General features: G+C 38.8%; 1 protein-coding gene across 1 annotated transcript in view; it reads left to right on the forward strand.

Moving 5' to 3' along the window:
• Positions 1 to 23,373, forward strand: part of NAALADL2 (N-acetylated alpha-linked acidic dipeptidase like 2) — a 489,848-nt gene that overhangs the window by 201,917 nt on the left and 264,558 nt on the right. The window contains exon 3 of the mRNA XM_074878173.1: positions 7,258 to 7,759. Within this exon, the coding sequence (XP_074734274.1) occupies positions 7,266 to 7,759 (494 nt within the window). The 5' untranslated portion in view covers positions 7,258 to 7,265. The remainder of the gene's footprint in view (positions 1 to 7,257; positions 7,760 to 23,373) is intronic.

Here is a 23,373-nt window from a genome sequence, read left to right on the forward strand (position 1 = left end):
AGAGGAGGTATGAGTGCAACTTACTGTCTATAATCTACACTTTTACTGAAACTCTGTCTGAGGCCTTGAGCATGTCTTATGCTTGCAGGTCTGCTGCATGCTGTGTCCTTGTGTCAGGGGGCTGATCCCTTCAGGGATAGACTGAAATTGTAGGCCTGACTCATGTCTGTCTCTTCTTTTTGGACTAGATTTAAGGCTAGGTAATCTTGTAGCTCAACTGCTACAGAGTCATCAGTTGGGTTTTGGTTTTGGTTTGGCTTTTTTATGCCACACCCCACACTTGCCCCCCCCTCTTCCCTGACAGAATGTGTTAATATTTTCATTGCTAGATTTTGGCAATGACTGTTAAATATCAGGAATGGAGTCAGTGTTCGTGATAAGGTCAGATTCCTATTTGTAGCTCGTCCATAAAAGTGAGCTTTTTGGGTGGTTTTTTTTGTTTGTTTGGTTTTTTTTTAAAGACACAGGTAATATTCTGTAATGTTTGTTTGCATATTTTGAAGTACAGTAGACTCCCATTAGCACAGTTTCTTAGAGCGTGGTGGCTTGCAAGTGTACAGTTTCCAAATTTTTAAAGTTAAAATTACTTAATTTTTTTGCAAACATTTAAATTTGATTGACTGTAAGTAATGAGAAAAAAAGAGATTAAAAAAAAAATCAAAGTGAAATGTGCCCAAACCAAAGACTGGCAACGTAAAAATTTCTAAAGCAGAAATGAGTCATATAAAATTAACTTTCTTAAGAACTGCTAGGGCCTGTTATTGCAGCTATTGCTGTCAGCATTTTCAAGTTAAACACCATTTACAATAACTTTATTTCACATCAAATTCAACTATAATCTTAAATGCAAATGCCCCAATAATAGTTTTTGTCTTGGTAAAGCTTTGTGTTTTATTTCTTTCAGAGACAATTATCATATCTGGGGAACTGTAATGCAAAATATATTATTGATGAAACCTTGAATTTGGAAGAAATATATATATGCGGGCAAACTGAATATTAGGTTAGCATATAGACAGTTGGTGTGAGGAGAAATGGGAAAAGGAAAAGATTTAGTTGTTCAAAGAACAGTTTCGAGTGGGTTGATTGCTCTGCGAGAAGCGGTGGTTGCCGCTAAGCATCCCAGGTCCCGTTGGGTGTGAGGAGGCAGAGGAGTTCAACACCTGCATTCACCCAGGATCTAGCGATGCTGCTGTTTAAACCAAACTATATCAAGGACTGGCTGAAACACATGGCTAAAATTTCTTGCTTTTTACAACTGTATCCCTTCTGAATGTGTTTTGTTTGTCGTAATTGTATAATGTCTCCAGGTCCCTGAAACCTGAAACAGGGATAAGAACTCCAGCACCTGTTTTTCTGAGGGACCCTCAGTGTCAGGTGGGCTTTCCCACCCCCTCAGCTGGTTTCCCACCCCCAGGAAGCCAAGGAAGAGAGGATGGAGCCAAGGAAGGAGGGGATGACGTGAAGCTGGGTGGCAGCTCCAGCGGCAGGAAGGAAGGAGCGAGGAGCTTTGGGACAGGGGTGGGGAGGGACAGGGTTGCTCTGGAGGAGCAGGGTCCAGTGTGCTGGGGATGGGGGTGGACAGGAGCTCAAGCAGAGGTGTGGGAAGGTGAATGGCAGGGAGGTGGTTGGAGCAGGAGAGGTTGGGTGTCTAGTGCAAATGAACAAAGATATGGGACATCATTTCTTCCCCTTATTCCTAGTTTAAGAACAGCGTGTAAACGCACATGCACAACATGTCCCTCCTAGTGCTGGGAGTCCTGTTTCCATCCACTCTTTTGCTTTTAGAAGCACTGCAATCCTCTCCAGTGCCCTTCCCAGTGGGCACTGTTGAGCCCAAAGGAAGACAGTGGGATCTGTTGAGCCCAAAGGAAAGATGAGTGATTAATTCATGGACTAAGGAACCAGTGTGCGTGTGGGAGGGGGCTTCTGCCTCCTTGTTTGGGACCATTGTTCTGCTGTTTGTAAATGAGTGTGGCGAACAGTGAGCTGCCACGAAACTGAGCTGTTACCTCCCTGGACTGGAGGGAAAAGCTGTTCCGAAAATGGAAGCAAAGTAAAGGCAGCAGCACAGCACTTACCACAAGAAATGCACAGTCCCCATAACAGAGGCATTTAAACTGATCTGATTATGCTGCAGTTTTAATAAACCTCATAGGTTGGCTATGCATATATCATGGATGCTGTTAGCTCCTATAAGTTCAGTAAATATTTCTGAGTTTTGTTTCAGGGAAATAGGTATTTGCAAACTAAACATGACTGAGGATGGAAAAGATCTATGTTAGTAATACATGCCCAGCATATTAGAGACCAGCTGAGTCTGCCTCATCTTTATATGATAGTTATCTGCTGGGAGAGAGGGTGCTACCTAGCAGTTTTCCTTCTCTGAGCCCCAGGACTTCAAAGGTTCTGAAAAGGCAACAGGCAAATACATACGTGTGTACCTTTGCACACCTGGATGGCCCAGGATATTATATATATTATATATATTTGATCACTGCTTTGACAGGCAAGTTAACTCTTGCTTCCAGCTGGACATCGTTGTGCTCTGCTTTTATCAATCAATGTACGTTACAGACCCTGTTCTTGTCATGCAGTCATCCTTTGTGTATTAATAGTATCCTGGTCCACACAGGTGTTCATGATATAATAAAATTGGTGAGAGATTTTAAAGAAGTTAAATATTCTGGATCACACACGTATGCCAAAAAGTACATGTTAGTGTTATGTGAGGAGAGAACTTGGACTCAGCTGTGTTCTACACACCTTCTTTCTCAAGTCTGATCTCTGTCTGTCTTCTGCTGCAACACTGCATGTTCTGTCATATTGTGTTTGCCTTCAGTCAGCTAGTGAAACATGAACAAGTGGTAAGTTTTGTCATTTGTTTTTATATGGTGGTTGTGCGGAGTGACAAGGAACTTAATTGTCCTACTGTAACTGAACTGGTTGCCAAGCCCATATCCCAAATGTGAGGGAAGGGAGAAATCATTACTGCGGAAAATTAAGGAAGCGATGATGGAAATATCACATTATTTTTTGAATTACAGTGTAGTGTAATGTTGCTGTTGACAAGGGCATCATAATCTCTTCTGCAAACAACTTTTGTCAGGGATTTATAGCTCTGAAGAAATTTGTCTAGGCCTGAAACTTGGCATCATCTCATTTAACAAAGAACTAAATTGTTGTTATATACACTTCAAAGGCTTGTATGTGCAGTGGGTGTTGATTTTCATGATAAATACAGCTCTTTGCCCTTCAAACAGGTGACATTATATCTGCTTTGGGGTTTACCTAGGCACAAAGAGATTACAAGGACTTAAAGCAAAAGCACTCTGTATAGAAAATATCAAGAAGAAAATAAAAATGAAAGAGCCTTTACAAATTACATTAGCCAACAGGCCTGGATTTCCAGTTTTATGACTATACTAAGAGGCCACCATGCCTTTAAAAGTACAATTTGTGGGCAAAACTTGCCTTTTCAGTAATGAACGCTAAATGGCCCAAGAAGGCGTTTGCTGCGGGCAGCATGTTGCCACTTGCCACTCTTCCTGCTGTGAATGAGCCTGCTAACTGTCTCAGTTATTTATGAACTGGATTTAACAACTGCTGCACCAGTCACAAATAACTTCTGTAATATATTCATATTGGTCTTTCCTTGTTGGTTTCATAAAATGTTTGTATAAACTGACCGTTCTGTTGCGGAGGTATTAGAGCGTGGCAGTGAGACAGATGCAATAGCTTTCATGTAGTCCTTATATAGTTTTCAAAGACTTCATTGATAAGGGATTCAAGCAGGAAAGCTATCACAAAAAAAAGTTTCTGGTTGTTTCATAGCAAGATGTACCTATCAGGATGGAAATGCATTATTTTTAAGATCAAAGAATGGATAGATAGTTTTGAAATGGGCTTGTTAAGGCAATAATCTGATAAAGCTGACTCCTGATTTCTTGTGTACAGTTAATTGAAAGGATGTTTAGCACTGATTTGTTACCTCTTCATAAACATTCTCCCCCAAATAAGTGAAAACATAGAAATGCACATCAACTTTATTGGTCATCAGCTTGGCTCTGTCCAGTATTCCAGAGTTTATGATTACTTTTGCTGTCCCTGTGGAATGGCTTTAAAGCTCACTCAGTGCACATTCAGACTTCTGGCATTTTGCAGTTGCTCTTTTATCTTTATAATAAAACATGTATTTAACAACAATTAAATGTTGAAACAGCTTGCTGGCAGATGGGATGGATTTTCTATCTCCTGAAGTTTTCAAAAGTGTCTTTCAAAAATATGTTCATTTTATGGTCTGTGTTATAGAAAAGACTGAACTAGAGTATCATAGTGGTTTTTCTTGACTTCATAGTTTATCCATCTTTGTGTTATCTATTTTTCTGTTATTCTCTGTGTAGTGTTTTCCTTATCCTTCTAATTCCTACCTAAAATTAAATTTAAAACATAATCTTTGTCCATCTACTTCTTTAACCAACCAAATACTAAATAGAACTGGTAATATAGATTACATGGCACAAATGAATTGTACCTTGAGAATCAGGAGACCCCTTTCTAAAATCAGCGTTGGTGTGGTTAAACACACTGTGGGCACTAATCTCAGGTACTTCTTTCTAAGTTGTGCTGTGTCCTTACACTCAAATAATTAACTTAGCAATATTAGTAGAAAAAGCGAAGATGTTAATTGGGGCTACTCTTGCATTCTTTGCACTCTTTAACTAAAGGAAATGCATTGCTAAGAAGATACCATACTTCAAAGACTGATCTCAAATATAAAACTGAATTGAATATCGATTTTTATTTTGGTTCATTTAGAGGTTTGGGTTTGGTTTTTTTTCTGGAGTGAGGTAGCTGATTTTGGTGCTTTGTATGAACATTAAGATACTAAGCTGTAGAATGTGGTTCCTAGTCATCTGCATTAATGACCATTTAAAGGAATTTCATAGGAATTTTTATTATGTGCTTACCTGTAGTTTTAAATAACCTTTATTATTACACTCCACTGAACAATAACATATGTTTTTAAAATGTCATAAATACAGAGAAAACCTAACTACCACAGATATGCAATGGTCAACATTTATAAGCTCAGCAAGATTAATATTTGCCATGCAGTTGCATCTGAAAACATGTCTTAATTCCTGTTCTATTGGTAATACTTTAGTAACCTGTTAAGGGCTTATTTATTTGGCTAAGGAAGTTTGTTAAATGACTAGTAATTTTAGCGTCAAAATAATTTATTTATGGAATACAGTAATGATTTGGTTTGCTTTTAAAGGACAAAACTATTGCCTTTAATTTGTAATAAAGAGCAGTATGAAATGAAATTGGAAAGATGAGGTTGTGGGGCAGTTGTTATTATCTAGTAGTGATCTCTGTCATTGATGGTTTGCAAATTAATCCTTCCACCAACAAAACAGGAGGAGACAGAGTGAAAAGACAGATAAACAGTTTGAAAACTGGTTAGCACAGTTTTCCACAGAATATTAAAAAAATCACGTGATGCCCAGTTGGTGCTTGGTAAGAAGCTTAGTGCACCAGGGATCAATTCTGGGTCTGACGTTATTAAATATCTTCCTTAACAACCTGGATGAGTAGACAACATGCTCCCTTTAGAAATCTCGAGGTGATGCACAACTGCGGGAGGAAGAGGTTGATCTGCTGGATTGTAGCGTTACAGTTCAGAGGGACCTTCAGAAACCTGAGGGCCGGGCTGACAGAAAGTCCATAAAGTTCAGCCAGAAAGGCTGTTATCATCATCTAAGTAAATAATGTGGATTTTCACACTAATTTAAGATGCTTTAGTTCAGGTCACTCTAAACTCTGTTGCTTTCACTGCATGTAGAAGAATTTGGATTGCAGGTGGAGAATTGATTTGCAAAGTGTATACAGTAGCTACACTGAAAATGTATACCTCAAGTATAGGCTCTCTTGACTGTTCCTAGACTCCCTGACAGTTATAGGCGAGGGATATTTATATGGCTGTACAAGGAAATAGGATCTGTAAATTGGAATTGTATAGAGCAAGATAGTCTTTCAGTGGACAATGGGCTGTTTCATTATATCAGTGCTTTCTAATGGTTTGCTTTCTTCAGAGAGCTTCAAAAAGCTAAATTCTACTTTGCCATTAGAGTAGGTTCATCTATTATGAGGCCTCAATAATGTTATCTGGAGGTAAGTCTTAGAGAAAGAAAATGCCTTAAAATGTAAAAATGAAGGGATAATGTAGTGCTGTAGGTGTCAGTCCAATATCCATCACTGAGAGAGGTTTAATATCTTTATCTTCATTTTATTCTAATTGATGAGTGAATCTGATGTTTGAAAAGCCTTAAATTACAGATGCTTATGTGATGGAATAGCTATTGTCAAAGTATGGAGGAGAACGGCGCCCTATTGTTGCAGTCTGTTAAAAATGATTTGTTGAAAATTGACTTTGAATGTTTGTACTGGAGGTCAGAGTTCCCTTTAGAGGGCTTGTACTTCCCTAGATATAGAAGTGCCACAGATCTGCCTTGCTATTAAAGGAATGATTTTGATATAAATACTTACCTGGCAGTGCTTTTGATTCACTAAAATGGGAAAAATAAGTGGAGCAAAACAGCTGGGACAATTTCTAAGTAAATTCATCAGTCATTCAGGATCTATGCATTTAAAATACCTATAAATAATAGAATGCTTCATCTAAATGGAAGCCTTTTATTGATGTGTAAGTACAGTGTCACCCTGAAATTTCTTTTTTAACTTATTGTTTCCTTGTGTTTAGAATCAGATCAGGCAAGTTATATTATTTCTACTTTTTCAACTTTATTTTAACAGCATTATTTTGTATGCTGTGTGAAATGAAATTGATACACACAGTTTTTACGTTTTAAAATTACTCTCAGGTAATAAATAATTGTTTTGAAAACTCTGTGCCTTCACTCAATTTTTTTCATGTTATCTTGGGGACTGACAAAATAAAAGGATAACTTTTGTGTTTTGCTATTGGCACTTGTAAATTCCCTTTATTCATATTCTTACAATATATATTATATTCCCTTAAATATCTTCTTTCCCCTCTGAAAATGTTCGTGGGACTGCTAATCCTAGAAAAGAACAGGAAGGTGGAAACAGGGAGAGTGAAATACTGAGAACCCAGTTTTTGCTTTTTATTGTATATGTTGAGTTCTCCCAGGTTTACAAACAATACCTAAATTGTTTATGCATACATAAGGAAACAAACATTCAGGGGTTTTGTAAATTTTGTTTTAATAGATAAAAATATGGCCTATCACAAGGTGAATGCAGACCAGAGAGCTCAAGGGCACTCTCCGTACCTTGACAACGATGAGCTCCAAGCCACAGCGCTGGAACTGGAATGGGACATGGAAAAAGAGCTGGAGGAGCCTGGCTTTGACCATTTCCGACTAGATGGTGCAGTCCAACATCACCTGGGAAACTCGCAAAGCCCTGACCTTGATCTCGAGCCCATCCAGCCTTCATCTTCTCCAAAGGGAAGATTTCAGCGGCTTCAGGAAGACCCTGACTACGTCTCACACTATACGAGACAGGCACCAAAGAGCAACCGCTGCAGTTTTTTTCAGATACTGAAAGTATTTTGCACTGCTTTGATCTTATTTATTTTTGGAATTGTGATAGGATATTATGCACGCAAGAAATGCCCTTCTCCCCCAACATCTCAAGAACCAAATAACCCTCATATCTACCATGAAATTCTCAAGGAAATCAAAGCTGAAAATATTAAACAGATTTACAGGTATGTACCTTGACATGTTTTTGTCTAAATGCAATCACATGCCAATGATAAGACTTTTTGTGATTTGTTTTACATAGAATCTTATTTACAAACCTTGACTTTTCTTCAAGTTCAGTTTTCTCATGATGCTTGGGAAGCTTTCACAAACATAAATGAAACTAGAGTTAATTTTTAACAATGTGGACTTGTGTTAGTCATTAGAGTTTTTGCTTTAATAATATTCTGTTGCTAAATATATTAATATTGGCTTTACTGTACATGAATTTAAAAACATAGATAATTCAAAGTGAACAGAAATATAGACAATAGATCAGCTGTCCTAGATCCAGTCGACTGTCAAATAACACTTTCAAAAAGCAAGATTTTAGGTGGTGTTTTGTAATACTTGGTGCTTTAAGAAATCCCTATCTAATCTCTGGTAAATAAGTGAATCCTGGCTTCTATTTTTGAATGTATATGGTGACATAAACCTTTAGTCTGCATGGGCTTAGGATGGAAAATTTGACCTATGAACTCTGAAAGACTGTAATTTGTTTTTCTTTAGTACCTGTTTTATGACTATAAAATGTTGTAAAATATCTACTGACTAGGTTTAATTTTTTTTTTTTTCCAATGTGGAATCTTTTCACTGCTTTGAAAGTTGATATAACACGTTTGTAGTGGAGTATAATTACTTTTCTGTAGCAGTGAATGTGGAAGAATCTTGGTTTTCCTGCCAACTTTTGGAAGTTATTTCTATATGAGGGGGGAGATGAGCTTATGGCTTCTGGAACTTCAAGTTCCTTTTTCATGATAAAGGAAATATATTGCAGACTTTTTGCTCAGTACCAGTTCAGAAGCAGCAGTAGTTACATACCTGTGGTTAGAAAGGATTGTTGTCATGGACATGCAAAGAGATGTTCTTGAGTAGATCAGAAATACACTGGAAGTTAACACAAAAGTTTTCTAACATAATTTGTCTTTTATTATATTTGCTAAACCAAGCCTAAAATCCTGAAGCAGTTAGTACCATGTTTTGAGCCAACACTGTTACTAAATTCAAGGGGAAAACAGATATGAAGGATTCCATGTCAGTTTTCATGTCCTGAACTGACTCTACTTTATATAAATCTAATTATTTTCATAATGGGAAAGAGTATAGATGATGAAAAACGTTGATTGCAAATGGTAAAAACTTAACCTCTTTGTTTTCTCAGAGAGTAAATTTAACTGAATTCTGTCACTAGGCTCAGTCATGAACAAAGTATTGGAATAAGCTAAGCCCTAGTGATTGCGTATTACACAAATTACAGCAAATTGCAGAGAAGTTTGTCAGTCTCAGCATAATACACCAATACTTCTTATTTGTGGACTGGGAATCGCTTCCATTTTACTATTCTAAAGGGTGGTTTAAAAAATCACTTTTCAAAATATTTCAGCTAGCTATTAGGATATTTGTGAGAATCTGGACTTTAGGTAAAATGAATTATATGAATCCTTTGGAACTTAAAAAAACTTGCGTAGTTTCTATCCTTCACATTTCAACAAATTTAGTCAAGTATTAATTTGGCTACCTATCAGTTCTGTATGGAAATATAGAATCAATGCTTTTAGTATACCACATTACCCACAGGATTCTTCTTAACCCAGCATTTTGATCTGAGACAGCTTTTTTCCCATGTTGTGTTAAGTTGCTTTCCCTCAACATCTGGCAAGACTCAGAGCTGCTGCAGTGAAACCTGTGTATATGTAGCCCTACAAATATAGAAAACACAACATAAGTTGCTTGGGAAAAAAAAATTACAAACCTGACAAAATCAATATATGTTATTGTAGGACTTTCAATATAATATACTTCGAGTTACTAGGAATAAGTGGCAGCTGCTTAGCTTGCAATTTCTAAATGTTACTGAGAATGACGTTAATTTAATTTTCTTAGCTTACTACTTAGATCAGACTCAATAAGGGTAAGAGATTTTGCTAACAGTCCTGATAAAAGACTTAGGAGAAAAAAAAAAATGTAGAAAAGACACAGCAATGCCAATCATACCACCCAAGCAGACATCACCTTAATGTTCTTGGAGTTTTGGACTGGGAACTTCCTGTCACGATGAAGTCTGCTGCAATCAGATAAAGCTTTGAGGATTGGGACGCTCTGGGCTTTGAAAGAGGTTGCAGATGTACACCGGAGAATTTGTGTTGATTTTGTTGGGATTAGGACTGGATTCTGTGTGAGTTGAATGAAGCCTCTCTACCAATCGATGTTAGGAATGGAGGATCACAGAATTACAGAATGGTTTGAGTTGGAAAGGAGCTTAAAGATCATCTAGTTCCAACCCCCTTGCCCTGGGCAGGGACACCTTCCAGCACTGGTCCCAACACTGACCCCTGAGGAATTCCACTCGTCACTGCTCTCCACTTGGACATGGAGCCATTGACCACAACTCACAATTTAGAGATAAAGATGTTGTAGGATCATGTAGGATAACAGGAGTTTGTCTTCATGGGTCACTGAAATGGGAGATGTAGGTGTTGCTGTCCAGCTTCTCCACTGGAGGCAAGAGCTCATGTGCTGCTCTTCTCTCATTCCCATACTGGCCGTCTACATCAGCCACATCCGTGTTAAGCATTTTTCCCAGCAGACATACTAGAAATCATTAGGTAAGAAAAATCACTGTGTTGGCTTTTGTTCCTTTAACTTTGCACATTGCTTTTTGTGAATTGTCTACAGAAATCAGTGCAATTTAGCACGGTTGTAATTACTGGCCCTGGCCAAGTTGCCTAATTAATGATACAGCCAAAGTAAAGATTATCTCTGTAAGCCTTTTTGAACACCTCCTCCCACCCCCAGTAGGAAAGTGCTTACAGTGTTGAAGATAAAAAGTAGAAATCAGTTTACACCTGATGTTTCAGGGGATTTAAGAGGACTTAAGTGGTCAGACGGCCTGAAAGGGGGAAAGGAATCACCACAAAAAGTTGAAGAATTGTTCTTAGCCTGCACATTGAGTTTTACATGCTGACAAAAATTAGGACAAATATTGTTAATAGTGTTCAGTCAGTAAATCTAGCATTTTAAGAGTGTGAATGATAAATTTGCTCAGATAAATATTTATAAGAGAAACAACCTGCTCCATAGTACGGGCAGATTCAGAACTGATAAAAACAGACATAATTTGGCAAACACCACTGAGCTGATAGGAATCCAGTAGTAGTATATCTGTTTGTGCCATGAATATGAGTTGTCTTCAGTTTTCTTTTGGAAGATTTATGAAAAGGTTTTAGTTCAAGTTGGGTGTAACTTAGTTCCCACAAGCCTGAATTCAGGGTAAATATAAAAGAGCATAAATCCCACATCCAAAGGAGACCAGGTAGAACTCGAGATACAGAATACCTCAGGCACTGTTTAAAATTATATCCGTAACCAGCAGAACGTACCAGGGCAAAGCTGGTAAAATTTATAGGCTGAAAGTAGGCTATCTCCTGGGACAGCTAGGTTAAGACTCCATAGCAAGATTGAGTTATTGGAGCCCTTTTAGAGAGAGTATGTCAAGAGGGCATAGCTGGAGAGTAGTCATCTGTGCTCTGACCGCAGTCTTACTCCCTGAGGAATGTGTCTGCAGCTCTGAAATGAATCGTTAGAATAGGAAAAGTCCTGTTTTCAAAAAGTGATGAATGCCTTTAGATATGGAAGTCTCTAAAGTTTGTAATAAATGCTTAAGGTTGTAACAGACAGACTTTCAAAAATACTGAAACACCCAACAGTTTTGCTGAGCACACTGATGAATTCTCAACAGTAAATGAGCCCGATTTTCAATGAAAACTGATATTTTTAAGCTGCTACTTAAAATGGGATTTAGATTTCTAATATCATTTAAGTGCTTCTAAAAATTAAGATATTTTTTTATTTCTTTCTGCCTGTGTATAAAAAGGGGGATGCTAAAGAAGTGTATCTTTAACCTATTGCTGTGCATCTGTCACATGCAGATTAGCTATCCTGTGGTCATTACCGCATACCTGAATTATTCAGCCGATTAATGTTTATAATGAGTGGATTGATTTTTTTCTTTTCCTCCTTTCCCAAATTAAATATGAGTGTGCCACTTGTGCTGCATAGTGTTCCCTCTGCCTCGTAGGTGATCTTTTTTTTTTTTCTTGCTGTACCTTCAGGAAGAGGACAAGGGATAAAATCCGAGACACCCTTGTCTGGAGTTAGAGGGAGTGTTGTCATTGACTTCAACGTTATTGTCACTAGCTGCCAGGGTTGTGGTCATCATATATGTTGCTAAGCTTTTATATTTCAGAATGGTAAACATTTGAGTTTTGTGCAGACTGAACTTTGGTGAGTGTTTTCAGTTAAGATTTGAGTTGACTCTCATTGACAGAATCTAAAGGAACAAGCCAATGAAAGAACAAAAAGTAGCAGAAATACAGTCTCATCAAAGACCTCTAAGATTTATGATAACTACTGCTATCTAATTTAATCTTTTTCTTAAAGAAAATATATTGTGTTGCATGTTTAACAGTGCTGAGCATTTCAACAGGGGAAATAAGAAAGGTGGTGGGTTTTTTTTACATGAAATTATTGTAATATCGTTGCTCCAAAACCAGATAAAAAACAATCCACAATTTGTTTGGAAAACATGGGGCTATCATAATTTTTTTAGGAAGTTGTAATTTTGGGGTTGACTTCTGTAAATTAAACCATAAACAAAGATCCATGTTGAATAGTAAAGAAAAATGGACAGTTGTGTTGGTGTTAATGATAACTCTAGCTATACGATATTTGTCAAATCAGTTAATTCTTTCAAACGTTATTTTAAAAACTCTTATAGCCTTATTCTGCTTTACTCTAATTCCTTTCAACAATCGTATGGTTTGGTTACTACCACATTCACAGTCCTCTTTAATACATTTTTCCATGGTTAAGGCTGGGGAGGTCACTGATGGAAAAGTCTTTGCTTTGCTTTTCATCCAGTCTATAGAGTAGCTCCTACATTTCAACTCTGCTTTTCATCCTGTATATTCTCACTGAAATGCTTTCTTTACTATCAGTTTTTTTTCCCACCTTGAGCAGTAGGGAGGTTTAAATCCCTTCATAATACATCTCATTGTAACTAACTGTCCTTTGGAGGCATATCTGTTCCTTCTTCCATCTGGTAATATCACCTGCAGAATCTCCTAAATCCATCTCTGGCAAGAATTGATTTGTCACTGGTGCCTGGTGCCATCCATAACTTAAGCTTAATTCTTCGAAGGGCTTTGGGAGAGTTGGCAGCAGCAGCTCTCCTACATGGTCATGGCCAAAGAAACAAAAGTGCCTGTGCAGTGAGGAAAAGGGTTTACTTGTTTTTTTCTGAAGTGAGAAACTTTCATAGCCAAGTGTTTCTTGTCCCTGATCAGTTATAATCAGTACTGTTAAAACCTTGGAGCTTCAAACCTTTCTACCAGGTAAAGCCTGTGAAACACAGACCTGAGGAGCAAAGACAGCCTAGAACTTATCAGATTATTTCAGTTCTGGAGATTTGAACTGAATTAAATTTACAGGCTGCTACTTGGTAAAATTGCCTTTGCTGTCCCAGGAGTGAGAAATCTTGGCAGGAGCAGAGTCTCTCCTTCAAAAGGAAGGGTGTGAGGAGAGAAAGGAGGGCTCTGCTGACTGCTCCCCTTAGGAAAGACCTGGTTTTGTCCCTATTCCTGTTAACAGCTACTGTTAATTAATAGCTACATACTGACATCTACGTGGTTGATGGTAGCAGTCTGCTGGCCTAGACCACTGCTCACCTGTGATCTGAGCGGTTGTCTTGGTGTCCCCTGTACACAAGCAAATTCTGTTTTTTGTCATGCCAACAGTTGAAAAATGCATTGCAAAAAGCATATCTCAGGAGGAACCCATCTTATTCCCCCCTGTATATCGGTCTCAGATATTTTGTATTGCCATAAAAAATGCAAGTATTTCATATAGTTAGACTGAGTCTGAAGTCCCGCCTGCTGTATCTTTAGAAATGGATGTTGGCCTATTCCCACATAACCTAGATTTATTTCATTCATACACTCTGTGTAATCACTTGGGATTCTCTTGATTCACATGACAATTTTGGATGTGTATTTGGAAGTACAAAGCCCCTTTTGAAAGGAGATAAGAGTAATATCAAACAAGTGAAAGTTCCCACTTATCCTCCTGCTACCTCCCTGGCAAAGAATGGCTCTGAGAACATGGGGAGGTGTCTTTTGTGGAAGAAAGATGCCCCATGTGACCCAAGAGATATCTGTGGAACAGCGACTTGATAAATTTAGGCTCCAGATACCCACTTATGTCAAATATGATTTTTTTTTTTTAAACCAAAAAATAGGTTATATCTGTACTTCAGAATTGTTAAGAGAAAGGCTTGTCTGTTTTATAGTTTTGTTTGGTTTCATTCAATTGCTGCTTTTTTTTTTTTTTTTTTAATTTGCCAAACATAGCGGTCTTCATTTGTTTTTATGTAGATGAAAGAAGGAAGCATTATACTGATATAATGCTTGACTAGGAGGTGTAAGTTTGTTCCTGTTAGGGTCAGTTACAGCATATGCTTATAAAATTCCTCTTTCTTTTGAAGAAATGATTTAGCTTATGGTTTACTTCACATTGAAAGAACGTGTTTCATCTTTCAAGTCCACCATGTCGTTCACTAAGAACAATTTTTCCTCTTGGTTGATTTATGTTTTTAATGGTAACCATAAAAATATATTGCTTTTTAGATGTTTGATTTGGGAAATCATTTACAGTAAAGTCTGATTTTTGTATTATAACTCTGTCCTTTGTAAATGAAGTACACTGTGTTGTCTTAAAATAATTTTTCTAAGCAATACACCAGTGTGATATAGTAATGAATTAGATCTAATAAGCTTTATTATGCCACATTGGTATAATAAGTAATGAGTCCCTTGATAAAGTTCCTTATCTGTCACAGCCCACATGAATGGCCTCTGTCTCACTGCTCCTTTCTCACGAACAACATACAGTTCTGTGCTAGGGAAAATAGAAAGAAAATCATAATTGTACCAACTTACCAGTTAAGAAACTCTTTACAGACAAAAACAGTATTTTAACTTGTCTTTGAGATGTAACAAAATAAGAGAGATTGCCAGACCTCTGAGACCTTCTCTCAAAAGAAGAGAAGTAGGAGGATTTGTGTCTCATATGTGATGTCCTGGGTGAACATCCCATGTCATCAGTGTGAAAACTGAGAATGAGGCTTTTGAGTATTTTCTTATAAATGTATCTTTCCAGGAAGTGTATTTTGTGGAATAGCCAAATGTATAGATAAGCCAACGGGGAATTTTTGGAGATTTATTTTTTTTTAATCTGCCTTTTTTGTGGTAGAGTGTCTGTTTCAATGCAGCATTCACAGGCTCAGGGTGGAAATCTGAGAGGGGAAGATGGGGGACAGCTCAGTACTGCTGAGAGGTTAGGGGGGACGTGAGGGACTGAGGGTCACAGTCCTGTTCTGCATTAGGTGGGACAGGACCTTGACAGCTGAACTACTCCTATTGGAGCGCTTCCCTACATAATGTCTCTGTGTTGGTACAGAGCCTCCCATTTTCTAAGAAAAAGTAACGCTAGGCTATAGAGTATAAATGAATTTTGCTCTGATCACTTATTTCTGGATTGCATAATCTTACTTATTTTAAAATTAAAGATTACCTTGCTGAAATTGCCTCAAACTCATCACAGCAGAAGTGTGGTTAGGGTTTAGAGAGAGAACCAATTTCCATGGCCATTAGCTATCTACCTCTTTACCACGACTGCTGAAGAGTGTGGGGCAATTTAGTCCCAATTAGAACAGCAATTCTGAATGGTGACAAGTACTACTTTTCCTAATAGATGATGAAATGAGCTGTGCCAGCATGGGTGAGGGAGTAATTTGCTTTTTAAATTCCTAGCATACCTCACTCCTGCCTACTTGGGCTGATGGAGGGATGAGGGAGGGACTGATGATACACTGAATCTTACTGTTTGCTGGGCTGCCTCCAGGGCATCTTGCTCTTCCCTTTGCCTGTAGATGTTTGATGTTGTTTGGAAAGCTCAGATTTTCAGGGGGTTGCTTCTGTTTCAGCATGACAGAGTGGAACAGATGGTGAAACATCTAATCTGTACCTTTTAAAAAACTTTTGGTGAGTGGTAGGCCTGTGCTTGACTTTACCTGAAAAAGATAAATACTTGACTAGACATTTCTGAGCTATTTTGACACTAATGCTGGCTAAAAGGCAGTATTTAGAGGCAAAAGACTTATTTACCTTGCCATCCATCAGTTTTATAGATGTAACCAAACCATATTTCTTCTAACAGAAAGAATCTGAAGGGGAAAAAAGATGAGATGACAACCAGTTTTTATTTTAGGCCAATTGCTTTCAATGGGCAAATACCAGAGAATGCAGAAATTGGACAAAGTTGTCCTTCACTGTCCAGTCCTTGCAACTCAGTACAAGGAGAATCAGCAATTTTTGTCTGGTGGTCCCAGGGACATACTTATAATGAAACTGAGAAACAAAGCTTCCAGAACAAAACCCCTTAACAATTTAATTAGTGGCACGAGGTACACAGACTATCTACTAATTGCCTGAACAACTGCAAGAGTTTGCTCCTGCTGAGTTAACTGTATTTGCTCTCAACTTCTCAGCGATGCAGTGTGCTTAGGGAATGGCTCTTTTCTCCAAGGAGATGGTGGCACAGGGCATTGCAGAGTTCTCTTGTAAAATTTCTTAAGCACCAAACACTCTCAGATACCTGTTTAGGATGCATCTCTCATCAGCAGAGTGTAAAACCAAAGTCTATTGGTACTCTTGAGATACGGCGTTTGAGTGGAGTGCTGCAATTCCGTGGTACGCACTGCAACAAATAGCAATTAGTTTCCTGCCTGTACACATAAATCAAATTAACAAAGCCTCGAGGGGAAAGAGCTTTTTCAGCCCTCTTTGGTGGTGCTTTGACATCCAGTTCCCTCCAGTCAGCACCTATGACAGCTATTTACTCGAAGCCTGCTAATAAGTCAGACCGTTACCAAATTTACTGGGAGCAGTAGGACTGCAATTTGTTGTGCAGTATTAAGTTACTGTTCATGCTGCAATTGTAACTGAAGGCTACTGAGGAGCATTGCTAGGAATCGATCAGGGGTAATGAAATTGATATTGTCTGAATAATAATTTTAATAATAGTCTTCTACAGTAGTCTTGCATTAAGGGGCTTCTATTCTCAGTTCAATTCTCTTTGAAAGCTGATGAGTTTCTAAAGTATAGTAGCTGACACACTGAAACAAATATGAAATGTATTGAAAAGTTGGGCCTTTTCTCAGTAATACTGGAACTTGCAGTGTTAGACTTTTCAAAATTAAACAAGTTGGTTGGCTTTTTTGAATTTCTAGAGTACTGTTTATGGACAAGAAGTTAAATAATTCAGGATGTCTTCTATGTATGTATGGTTTTTCTCAGTCTCAATAATGGATAGCATCTTTAAACATGTGAGAAGTCTCATTCTTCATAGAAGCTCACGTTTCCCTTGGACATGTGTAATTGACACAAATTTACATACATATGATTTTCCGATGAACTAGCTCCTGTCCAAGTTAAAATACTGACTCATACTCTGCTTATTTTATGAGTATTTTTTCAAGGAAGAGAAGGTTGAAATATTCCAGTTAGATGGAATTTTCTCTATCCGTTATTTTTTTTTTTTAATAAGATATAACATTTGAAAAGCAAATTGAAATGTTGCTATCAAAACAAAGTGTTCAAATGGCTCAGAAGTAAAATTGTTTGGAAATCTTGTTTCTTGGAAACTTCAGGATTTTTATTCCTAGTTCGGGAATTTTGTGTGTGTGTTGATGTTTCCTGCCAAAGCAATGTCTGGTCCTCAACCAACTTAATGTCTTTGTTTATCTTTTGTGAAAGTTGGTTATTTAACAGAATGGAGAACATAACATTAACAGAAGTGAGCAGATGACATTTGAGGGTTTTGTTCATTTTACCTTTTTTAATGGGTGCTCAAACTTCCATTAGCCAGCAGGCTAATTAAGTGGGTTATGTGAGGCTTAAGGGAAAAGGTTGCTACTGCTGTGGGGGTTAGGACCCATCAAAGATTAACTTCTCTCCAGCAAATTTTAGGAAGCTCTTCAGAGAGGAGAATGTATGCACTGTAGTATTTTTGCTGAGATCTGGGTCTAGAGAAAGGAAATAATTTTAAATGTCTGTCTTTTGGAAGTTAGGCTGAAGAGTGATGTAGTAATCTTCCTATATAATACAGAATTGACCAAATGACCAAAGTTTTAAAGTATGCTACCTGGACTCAACCTATCCAGTACTTGTGCTATGCTCTAGACAATTGTGCATTTTGCTTCTGCTCAAGTAGCAAACTGGAGCCTATAGACTGGAGAAGCCCAGGATTTCTCCCAAACATGAAGAGGGGAGACAGTGGGAAGAAAGATTGATACTTAAAAATGGATAAGGAGTCCATGAAAATGTCAGTACGCCTTTGATGGAAATTGTTTTCTTTGTTCCGGCAGGACAGCCGTGATTTAACAGAGAGCTCACATATTTACGGTTATGATTGTGGCCGAGGCAGGAACATGTTCCCAGTGGTTCTGGAATCTGTTTCCTGTCGAAGGCTACGTGAGCCAAGGGTGATGCAGTGCAGATTGAGAGCATTTAATTATTTAGATAGCTGGCTGAGTGCTCTTTGCATGCAAAAGGTGGGAGCTCTAGGAAGCTGCTTGTTTCATGGCCATTTGTTAGTAATAGTTATTGAATGCTTTTATTTTTAATAAATGCCAACATAGGCGATGGGCCCTGTGATTTGGATTATTAAAGAAATAGACAAGCTTAGAAAAAGGCCATACGGTCATGAATAAAGTTTCTGTTCCCTGTCAACTATTTAGGGAACAAAGCAAGAAACTGAATTATTCATGATATGCTTAGTGCAAGGCAAATGGAACCTGCCGCTGTGTTTCTAGCAGTGCGAACAGTGACTTAAAAAATACAAATTGTTTTCTTCCATACTATCATGCTTGTTTTTCTTTGCTAATATTTCTAGAAATTATTTAAGAAAATTAAACCCTATGACAAAAAAGAGTTAAGTCTGCATAGCTCCTCAAAATACTAGCACAGACTCTGTGGGGGATTTAGGCTAAACAATTTAGAAACAATGTGCTATAAAGATAGATAAGACATTGTGTTTTGGAAGTTAATACAGGTATTCCTTCTGTTCTCGTGGAAACTTCTTATTTTAAATTGAAATTTTGTAAAGACTGTGTCCTATAGACAGAAATATATATATTTATATAGCTGTCATTTCATTTATATATGGGCTTTTATGCATATGTGAATACATAGATCTAATTGTGCATAGGAGCTGAAGTTTCATCATTTACACAATATTTCTTAAAAGTATCATATACTCTAGTGCTCAGTACCACTTCTCCCTGTGGTCATGGCTGAAACGTCATTGCTGTTTCAATCCCAGAGCCAAAAGTATTTCTTGTGTTTGTAGCTCCTTTGAAACTATAAGAACTCAAAATACTATGATGACTGCATTATAAATGCCCAGAGAGTTATTAAGGACAAAGTTCTGCACTGGAAGATGGGCCTCAAGTCCTAAAAAAGTTAATTGTTTAATATTTGATGAGAAATAAATATAGGTTGGGGGGCTTATTCATATTGAAATAAGTATTATACAAAACACAAGATCAAGTTAGTTAATTACAGTGCAGAAATATTTCCACATGAAAATAGATACCTGGGCTTCTTAGTCTAGTGTGGGAAAAAAATGAAACAAGAACCAATGACTGAAAGATCAAGCATTAAATGAAAAATAAAAGTATACAGCACAGATAAGGTGATGAATGGAACAAATTTCATTATGACTTTGTTATGCTGTTGGATGTTCTTTAGCCAAACTGTCATTATAGTGTTCAACACAAGGCAATATATATGTCTGTGGCATAGAAAAGGCAAGGTGAGATGATTTAGTGGTTTCTTTCTAGTGTTTTTTCCAATCTCTGTTTCATCAGTCTTTTCAATGATTTTATTGAAGCATACTGCGATCAGTCAGATTTGTTACATGTACAGAAAAGATCTTGGAGAGCAAGTTTAAAAACCAATAGTACTTTGGATGTGAAATGAGTTCCTCAAAAGGTAGTGCTATTTTTTCTTTTTTCTAATCATAGTGCGAGCATGATATGAAAAATTTTCCTGCTTTCAGATACAAACAGAATATGGATCCTCTCTTTTGAATTCTTCAAAGGAATGGAATTTGTTTTTCAACAGGAAAGGTTTTTTTAAAAAACAAGGAAGTTAACTCTGAATTTTTGACCACATTTTTATCTATGAAGTGAGAATTGGTGTATAGCCCACACGTTTTGGTGTCCATACTTCCCGAGTACCCGGAGCAGGAGACAAGAGCCGGAGGAACACAAGAGGTGATTTCTACGTGTGCTCTGCGGCACTTGTAAAAACTCTTTTAAATGAATGATGGCATTAATACAGCATATGCCCAGTCTTGTTACATTATGGGTCAAGTAAACTAACAAGTAAAGTAAGAAAATTCTTAAAAGCAGATAGAAAAGATTGCACTCTAGTCAATTTTCCTGGTGACAATGTGTCCCTATTCTGCTAACCATGCCACTGCCTTCACGTGAGTTTCTGGCAGAGAAGGAAGCAGTTCTTAAAATACCCTTCAGAGGCTGAGACCTGCGCCGATGGCCTCTGCCTCCTGTCAGCTGTGGTCAGATGAGATCGGATTCTGCAATTCTTCATTGATTGACTTCTAAAACAAGGTGATGATAATTTCATCTGCTAGAGGATGCTAGTATTAAACTCCCAAATTTTTGGAGTTACCGCTTCTTTTCCTTTATTATTGAGCTGTTTTAGCCAGGATGCTTGAGAGGGTTTGATATTGATATTCTCTTTTGATTAATAAACCAAACCAGAATGGATGATCTGGGCTGTGGCGGTCGCAGGAGCCAAGGCAGAGCCAGGTGCTGTCACGGGGCTGTTGGAAGGCGCGTGAAGCTGTTTATAGCACTGTGAGGCGGTCAGGCTTTATCTGGGATTTGCAGCTCTCCAGTAGCAAAACTTTTTTTTTTTTTTAAACAGACTCTGTTAAAACAAGAATCATTTGGTATTATTTTAGAAATGCAAAGCTAAATAAATTAAATCCTACTTTAGTCTTACGGATTTGGAAACTGGTTTTACATGTTTTTGTCACATCCTGGTTGGATTAATCTAACTCTCTTTTTGCAGTTTTGCCAGCATTACTGCTGCAGGAATTGTGTACAGATTGCAGCGGCAGCAATGATCAGCAGTCCCCAAGGAAGAGCAAGGCTCGCAGAGGTTTAGGTCTCTCTTCCATCTCTCTCATTTTCTCCTGACTTAGTATGTCTTGAAGTTAAAAAGGTCTCACTGTTTGGGAAACAGTTAATTGGATCAGGATGAGTCATGCCCACATTAAATGCTGGTGGTACAATTGGATGCCTTCCCTTTAGTTAAAGTAATTAAGACTGACATTAAAGATCAAATTACCCCTTACCAAATTAGGGCCTCAGGTAAGTGAGAAACTTCAGGGACATTCCTGCCTAGTGCTGTCCCTGCCTCGCTAAGGAGGCTGTGGGAGCCCCCCAGAGAAGCCCTGTGGTGCGGTGAAGGGGCAGGGCTGTCCTCTTCTGAGGTCCAGACTTCAAACTCCTGCTGCCCTGGTGCTCTCCTCTGGGACGGAGGTGTGCTGTCTGCTCGCTCCCTGCGAGAATCTCCTCTGCATCCCAGGCACCAGGCCCAGGGCACTGGGATACAAACGGGAGGAGGATTACGGGGTTGTATTGTAAATGCCTGAAAAGCTGTCCCAGTCACCTGGTGAGATACTGAGAAAGGTATTTGCTAAATATGGAGTGTAACAGGCCTAGTCTGTACGTATGTGCTGCTGCTTTGGCTGCAGTTCAGAGCTCTGGAGCAGAACTCCCACGTTTGGTTTGTGTCAGGCTGCTCCCTTCCCCAGCTGGGCACGCTGCCTCCCTGGCGTCTTCAAAACCGGTCATTTCCCAGATTATTTTGGTGTCAAAATTTTTCTCGCAGGACTGCAGAATTGTATGTACTGAATCCAAACGTCTTGCTGCTTGGCTGCCTCTCCTCAGTTACCATGCCTGAACCGCCTCAGGGAAATCCCTGGGTCCTTCCAGGGTGTCCCAGCTGAGCTGGGCGTGTTCTTCCTGCAAAGGGCATGATGCCACCAGTGTCTTCTGACTTCTGAGGGAGTTGACAGGCTGGAGAGGTGGGCCTGTGCAAACCTCATGAAGTTCAATAAGGCCAAGGTCAAGGTCCTGCACATGGGTCAGGGCAATCCCAAGCACAAATACAGGCTGGGCAATGAGTGGATTGAGAACAGCCCTGTGGAGGAGGACTTGGGGGTACTAGTGGATGGAAGACTTGACTATGAGCCAGCAATGTGTGCTCGCAGCCCAGAAAGCCATCCGTGCCCTGGGCTGCATCAAGAGAAGTGTGGCCAGCAGGTCGAGGGAGGGGATTCTCCCCCTCTAATCTGCTCTCCTGAGACCCCCCCTGCAGTGCTGTGTCCAGCTCTGGGGGCACTAACATCAGAAGGACATGGACCTGCTTGGGTGGGTCCAGAGGAGGCCACAAAGATGATCAGGGGGCTGGAGCACCTCCCTTGTGAGGACAGGCTGAGAGAGTTGGGGTTGTTCAGCCTGGAGAAGAGAAGGCTCTGGGGAGACCTTAGAGTGTCCTTCTAGTACTTAAAGGGGCTACAGGAAAGCTGGGGAGTGACCCTTGATCAGGGGGTGTAGGGATAGGACAAGGGTTAACAGTTTTAAACTGAAAGAGGGTAGAATTAGATTAGATATAATGAAGAAATTCTTCCCTGTGAGGCTGGTGAGACACTGGAACAGGTTGCCTAGAGTTGTGGTTGCCCCTACCTGGAAAGGTTCAAGGCCAGGTTGGATGGGGCTTTGAGCAACCTGGTCTAGTGGAAGGTGGGTTGGGACTGGATGATCTTTAAGGTCCCTTCCAACCCAAACCACTCTGTGACTTCATCTGAGCCTTCTTTGCTCCCGTGTGTCTCATTCCTCTGAAACAGCTGACTCTCTTTGAGATTTGGTCCTGTTTGCTTCATCTCAGATAAAAGCAGCTGGCATTTCTGCAGAACCTTTTATCATAGGATGATAAATTTCTTCACACACTTAGTCAGAAATTGTTTTATCCTCCAAAGATTTCAGGATGTTTGCATTTGAAATGCAGTACTGAATAATCCAGTCCACCCAAAAAGAATTAACTTTAAGATTAGGTTATATACTGGATCTTTTGGTGCATAAAGACATTTTAACACCTTTTCTTTATTGTATGTTAAACACTGGTTGCTGGCTGCATTATATTATGTGACTCTTAGTTCAGCAGAGATAGAAAACAGATTTATCTAAGGATGAGTCTTAAGTATTATGTGCTCCTGTGCCACTCATGAAGAGTGACTTTGGGATGAGAATGGTGATATTCCACTAGTAATTCAAGATATAGTTCCCCAAAGGAAAAGTTGTTACTTTTTCTAGAATGAGGGGAAAGTAATTCTACAGAGAAGGATGGTAATAATTGTCATAAGGCTT

This window comes from Strix uralensis, chromosome 9 (genome assembly GCF_047716275.1).
Source record: "Strix uralensis isolate ZFMK-TIS-50842 chromosome 9, bStrUra1, whole genome shotgun sequence".
NCBI lineage: Eukaryota > Metazoa > Chordata > Aves > Strigiformes > Strigidae > Strix > Strix uralensis.